This window comes from Merops nubicus, unplaced genomic scaffold (genome assembly GCF_000691845.1).
Source record: "Merops nubicus isolate BGI_N331 unplaced genomic scaffold, ASM69184v1 scaffold3341, whole genome shotgun sequence".
In the NCBI taxonomy this organism is placed as follows: domain Eukaryota; kingdom Metazoa; phylum Chordata; class Aves; order Coraciiformes; family Meropidae; genus Merops; species Merops nubicus.
In genome coordinates this window covers 55,618-62,241 of record NW_008587423.1, presented here as the reverse complement: position 1 = coordinate 62,241, position 6,624 = coordinate 55,618, and the positions used below count along the sequence as shown (strand labels likewise).

General features: G+C 38.6%; 1 protein-coding gene across 1 annotated transcript; it reads left to right on the top strand.

Moving 5' to 3' along the window:
- Positions 1 to 4: 4 nt before the first annotated feature.
- On the top strand, positions 5 to 6,093 carry PIGA (phosphatidylinositol glycan anchor biosynthesis, class A; the record flags this gene model as incomplete). The annotated part of the gene is given in 6 exon segments (XM_008948904.1): positions 5 to 268; positions 271 to 673; positions 1,250 to 1,382; positions 2,531 to 2,663; positions 3,924 to 4,130; positions 5,806 to 6,093. Coding segments are annotated over 6 exon segments (1,428 nt in total), but the record flags the coding sequence as incomplete, so codon positions are not given.
- Between the last annotated feature and the right edge of the window lie 531 nt (positions 6,094 to 6,624).

Genomic DNA, 6,624 nt, shown 5'->3' with positions numbered 1-6,624 from the left:
GGCAGCCGAGGGCCCGGCGGGGCCGGCGCACAGCGTCTGCATGGTGTCGGACTTCTTCTACCCCAACATGGGGGGCGTGGAGAGCCACGTGTACCAGCTGTCGCAGTGCCTCATCGAGCGCGGCCACAAGGTCCTGGTGGTCACCCACGCCTACGGCCAGCGGAAGGGCGTCCGCTACCTCACCAACGGGCTGAAGGTCTACTACCTGCCCCTGAAGGTAATGTATAACCAGTCCACGGCGACGACGATCTTTCACAGCCTGCCCTTGCGCTCTTCCACAGCCTGCCCTTGCTCAGGTACATATTTGTGCGGGAGAGGGTCACCATCGTCCACGCCCACAGCTCCTTCTCGGCCATGGCCCACGACGCCCTCTTCCACGCCAAGACCATGGGGCTGCGGACGGTCTTCACGGACCACTCCCTCTTCGGGTTTGCAGACGTCAGCTCGGTGCTCACCAACAAACTTCTGACGGTGTCACTGTGCGATACCAACCACATCATCTGTGTCTCCTACACAAGCAAGGAAAACACGGTGCTGCGGGCCGCTCTGGACCCTCGGATAGTCTCCGTCATCCCCAACGCCGTCGATCCCACCGACTTCACTCCAGACCCGTCAAGGAGGGATGACAGTACGATAACAATTGTTGTTGTCAGCAGACTTGTTTACAGAAAAGGTAATGGGGCATAAAATGTAAGTTTATTTTGGTTATTTTTTCTCTAGGGTTTGATAAGAAAGGTTTTGATTAGGTGGCGCTTGTGCTGTATCTGTGGTGTGGATTGGATTTTAAACGGGACTTGCATAAGGTGGTAGTTCTTGGCTTTTGTGTTGGTGTGGTCAAGAAGAGGAAATGTACGTTTCAGTTTGCGCATGTTGGGCTCAGAGGTGTTACGAGGTATGTTTCTTTTGTCATATTTAAGGTATTGAAAGTTTAAATTTGTAAAATGCAAGGGTTGGCTTATACTTAGGATATGATTTAGGCCCTAATCTATACATTCCATTAGAAATGTTTTAACTCTTTGATTTATTTAACCAAGCAACAGCAATTTCAGTGATTTATTTTTATTTTAATGTTTGTCTCCTACTAGATCACAAGTTGTCTTTTTTTTCAAAATTTTGTGTTCAGCAGCATAACTATCTTCAAAACACTTATATACTTTTTCTCTTGAATAGCGTTATAGCTGTAGGCTACATCATGAGAAGTTCTAAAATCAAATACAATAATGTCTTGCCCTAAATTTTCTGTTCTTAGGTATAGATTTGCTTAGTGGTATAATTCCTGAGCTCTGTCAGAAGTACCCGGAGTTACATTTCTTGGTTGGAGGAGAAGGACCAAAACGAATCGTACTGGAAGAAGTCCGGGAAAGATACCAGCTGCATGACAGGTTTGTTCTGTGCGCCTCTATGACCCTTTGATGTATTTTAGGGGTTGGGACTACAAAAGCAACACTCCTTTTGTCTGTCCTCCTCCCAAAAAAAAACAACAACAAAAAACAACCCAAAAAAACCAACCCAGAAATTGACTCGAGAAGATGAGAACTTTTGAAGGCAAGGCAAATAGACCAGACACTAACTGAAGACCTACAGAGTTGGGACTATGATCCTGCAAGTTAATTCATAGAAGTAGACCCTGTATGAACCTTCACTTGAGCCAGAGAAGAGCTTACTTAGTCGTAAGTGTAGTCCTCTCTGAAACTCTAATGCTCGGATCCCATATTACCCTATGGGATAATGTGTTAGACATGTAGTTGGTGTCACTGCTACTTATGAAGGTGACTGCCAGTAATTTATTATTTCATTATGGAACTCTTCAGGGTAGTACTTACTCAGTATGTGCTCTTGTGGTACTACAAACGTGTTTCCTGGTGCTACCTTGTTACCAAAATTTTTCTGTGATGGTGTATTCCATTGTGTATTTCTTTGGAGTTGTTGTTCAAAGACAGTTTCATGTGGCAAGGACAAGGTTCTTAATTTTCCATTTCTTTTCCTCTGTTTTTCCTGTTCTGTACTTTAGTCAGTGATTCCTCTGATAAAATTGCTTGTTAGTACCATTCTTAGATTGTCTTTTTCTGTTTTCTGCTGTCTCTTCAAAATAATAGGCCCTGATCACTGTATCCTACTTTTCTTCCACCCTCAGATTGAGGCTGATCAGGCTTCATGCTGAAAATTCAGATAATACATCTAAACAAAGAAAGGATGACAGCTCTTAACTGCATGAAGCCATGTCCTCTTACAGATCTAGAAAGCTTAGTAGCAATGTTTTCAGGGCAGTTGCTATTAAAAAGAGCAACTTTTCACCCTAACCTTATTTCCAGAACTTTATTTTAGTGTGAAAATAAGAAGCAGAGTCAGTTTTTTCATTGCTGGAAAATTTTAGAGAAAACAGAACAAAGGTGTCTGCGTTCCTTCTCTTACATATATTCTGAAAAATGTACCAATGGTTCACACTTATATAGCAACTGTACAATATTACAGTCCCAAATCTAGTCTTTCTCTCTCTTTATTTTATTTTATTTTTTTTTTTAATATGCAGGGTACGTCTCCTAGGAGCTTTGGAACACCAGGATGTTAGAAATGTTCTAGTCCAGGGGCACATTTTTCTCAACACTTCTCTCACTGAGGCCTTTTGTATGGCAATTGTGGAAGCAGCAAGCTGTGGTTTACAGGTGAAAAAAAAGAATTCTCAACTATCTAGAATGCTTGTATCCATTTTAAACAAATTTGTGACTAAATAATATATGCTCATAAGACTTGATTTCCTCTAGGGCTCTGTCTTCACAAAGGTGAGCAAATATTATCCCCGTTTACAGATCCCTGTGAAGCTGAGAGAGAAACTGCTTAAGCTCCCAAAAGAAACTTGTGTAGAGTTGTGACTAACATGTAGATCTGCTAGCATTCAATGCCTTTATAAAATACTGTTTTGTATGTACTCCTTGACAGAGTTTTGGGGTAGTTATGTTTGTGAAGGTTTACTTTGACACTTTGAGGAGAAGCTGCAGAAAAATGTCTCATAGCATGGGTGACTGGTCAGTCAGGCATATTGAATTAGCAGACTAAACCATTGTACTAGAACTGTTTTCTTCCTGCAACAAGAACTTTTTTTCTTATGTTAACTGAGTATGTATTTGCCTTAACATGTAGAGATTCAAGGTAAGAGTTGGAGAGAGAGATAAAACAGTAAAAGCCTGTTCTGGCTAATTTACAAGTCAGATGGGTAACTCCAAAAAATTTAGATCAACAGCTGTATAGAACTTCAATTCTCACATTAAAAGATAGACTTTCATTTTTCAAGACAGACTGATAAGAGTATCTAATACATAAGAAGTATAGAAAATTCAAGGGACATTTTTTTTTTTTTTTTTACTCCACTATCCTCTGAGTAGATAGTAGTTACTGCCTAGTTGTGGTAGTTACTACTCTGTCATCTGTTTTCTCCTCTAGAGTTGAAGTTCTGCAGCTTTCATACTGCTGCCTCCTGTTTAGAGGTGATTGCATAATGTGAGTCTTAGCAGTTTCTGATTTCCCTTTGAAAATAATTCAGATTAAAATTACTGAACTTCTAAAGAAATTCTTGTAAATGTTCAGTAGCCTAGAAAGCATAAACTGAAGGTGGATGTGGTAAAAATGTCCTCTTCAAGTAGAGGTAACTGTTCATGAGAGACTATGGAGGGAAAGCCCAAAATCTGGTTACACAGATCCGGTTATGTACTGTGACAAATTCCTTTAGGAAAGAGGTTTCATAAACCAGTCATTAGACCAAGTCTTCTGTTTTATCCTGTTACCAAAGTCTTTGTCCTGTGGCAACCACTCATTCTATTTTTTTTCTGTTTTTCTTAAGTGCTGCATCAAACCAGTGCAATAGTAGTGTCATCACTCAATTTTATTGTTATGCATCAAATGTGCTATTTCTTTTGCCTCTTTCACAGGTGGTGAGTACAAGAGTTGGTGGGATTCCTGAGGTGCTCCCAGAAAATCTCATTATTTTATGTGAACCCTCAGTGAAATCTTTGTGTGATGGATTAGAAAAAGCTATTGCCCAGCTCAGATCGGGAGTACTGCCATCTCCAGAAACTGTTCATAGTAAAGTAAAGACATTTTATACGTGGAGGAATGTAGCAGAGAGAACTGAGAAAGTATGTATAACCACATCTTAAATCCTCTTAAAGTACATTTCTGAAACAGCTGCTTTGAGACATTACTATGTGCATTCTCCAGATAATCATACGGTGTCATTTTTTGGTGTTTTCTCTCAAACACACATGGTTTAGAAAAGTTCAGAATACTATTTTTTTTCCAAAAGAGTTACATACCTAGATAGGTGTTTTTTTCTGTTTGCATTTTTTTTTCTGTGCCATAAGTACTGATAAATATTCTGAAGAATAGCCTAGTTCTTGAGTTGTATTTCTACTCCTGTTTTTTCCAGTCTTCCCATTAAAGAACTTTCGTGACGTAACTGAAAAACAGGCTATATAAGATGTACAAAGATGAAAAGACAGAGCTCATGACAAAATTTTGTCTGCCACATGCTGACAAGTGGTTTAAAATGATGAGAGGCATTTTAATGCCAGTAGGCTGAACATAGCTGAATTTACATAAGCTATGGATGTAATGAAAATAAACTATCAAAATGGTATTTCAGAATTAGAACTGCACTTCAGCAAAAAAACTCTGCTGTTAGTGAAGATTGTTAACTGCAGTTATGTTCTAAAAGCCAGTGGAGATCTGTTGCTTCTGACTCCAGCCCCTGTGTCTTAGGCAAGAGAGCAGCTGAATCAGGTGCCTCTTGGTTACACTGCAGTAAGAAAGTAGCTCTTGTAGGTCTCCTTGAAGTATCAAATACAACCACTTTATCATTTTCAAGTACCATTAGTACAGATAATTTTGTGATTTTGTAACTGGAAGCAACATTTCTATTGCAAATTTCCTAAAGAAATCAGTCTAGATTTCACTTTCCGTAGTAGGAAACTTTGTTATTAAGTTAATAACACAGAAACCTCTGTGAAGGGAAACGTTAGTGTAATTGGAAGATGTATGCATGGTACAAAAGGCAGTTGTTACTAAGCTCATAGCTAAGTTAGCTGTAGGATGAAGTCTGTAATGTTCTCAAGGAAGAAACTCTGTCCTTTAAGCCTTTACTGAGTGGTGTGTAGTGGGTATTTATGTTTCTGTTCTATGAAACATGGTACTATGTTTTAATTTTTTTTTTTTTTTAGTGGTTGTGGTTAGTATGTGTATTAAGTCACTAGTAGTGTGTATTTGCTTTTCTCATGGAATTTTAAGAATTTCACTAAGGATTACTAATGTTCCTTTAAATAGAAGTCAAGAGCCTATTATAGTTTACTTGATTGTTCAAATACAGAAACTTGGAAGACTGCCAGGTCATCAGAGTTCACTCATCTTTGTGTTGAAAACCTAATAATTGCATGTTCAGACTCTTTTCCTATGACTGGTGTGAATATGAGATTAGAACCCATTTGATTAATTAAAAAGCCCAACCTTCTCTCTATAGTATTACTCGAGAGACAAATTATGCAGCCTTCTGATTTAATTAAATACCCTTGAGGTCTGTCAAAAAAATAGAACACTTCTGTTCCCTTTTCTCCTTAAACAGATGAATGAAATTTCCAGAACAGTACTCATAAATCAGCACTTCAAATCTGCAAAGCTTTTTTTGTGGTAATATTTGTCCCATCTAGTAGTTAGGAATAGATGATTTATTTTGCATGCTGACAACAAAGTACTGGCTGATTTTTGAGGTAGAAGCAACATAATGTTAAGATCTTACTTTTCTGTCTCTTCTCTGTTCAGGTGTATGACAGGGTTGCAGATGAAGTGGTTTTGCCAATGAATGAGCGACTTAACAGACTGATGTCTCACTGTGGCCCAGTGACTGGGTATATTTTTGCTCTTTTTGCAGTTCTAAACTTCCTTTTTTTGGCGTTTCTGAGGTGGATGACTCCAGATTCCATTATTGATATTGCAGTAGACGCCACAGGACCTAAGGGTGCATGGACTAAACATTATTTTTGGGGAAAAAAAGGAAGAGCTAAAGAAGAACTTCCAAGCTCCTAAAATGCTCAAATGGCAAGGAAATAACATGTCAGTCACTAAAAGTTGTAATGGCTGCTGGTAGAGACGTTACTCTTAAAATCCTTCAGTTTCTTTCTGAAGTTCTTGGAGAGAAACTTGGTTAAATGTGCTACCTCAATTTAGAGTGATGTTTTAATTTCGTTTTGGATTCATGCAAATTTATGGACATCTCTTTTGCACTTAAAGCTGGGAGGAGTACATGGGGTTTTATACGTGTCAAAAGCCTTTGAAACAAAAATACAAGATTTTTCTTGACATCTTCAATATTACAGGAAGTGACTGTAAACTTTAGTGGCATTTGGGAAAGGAAAACACAAAAATTACTAGCTTGCAGTAGTCCCTGCTAATTCCAGATACTTACTGTGATTTTTATTTTGAGACTTATTTAAAAATATTTAATTAAAAACCCAACAAAGCACACCTCTTCTAAGATGAAAATGGCATTTGAAATTAGTCATGAAGTCCATTACCATGGAAATTTCAGACTTGGTTCTAGCAGTTGTGTCCCAGTAACCATGTTTTTGCCTGCATAGCACC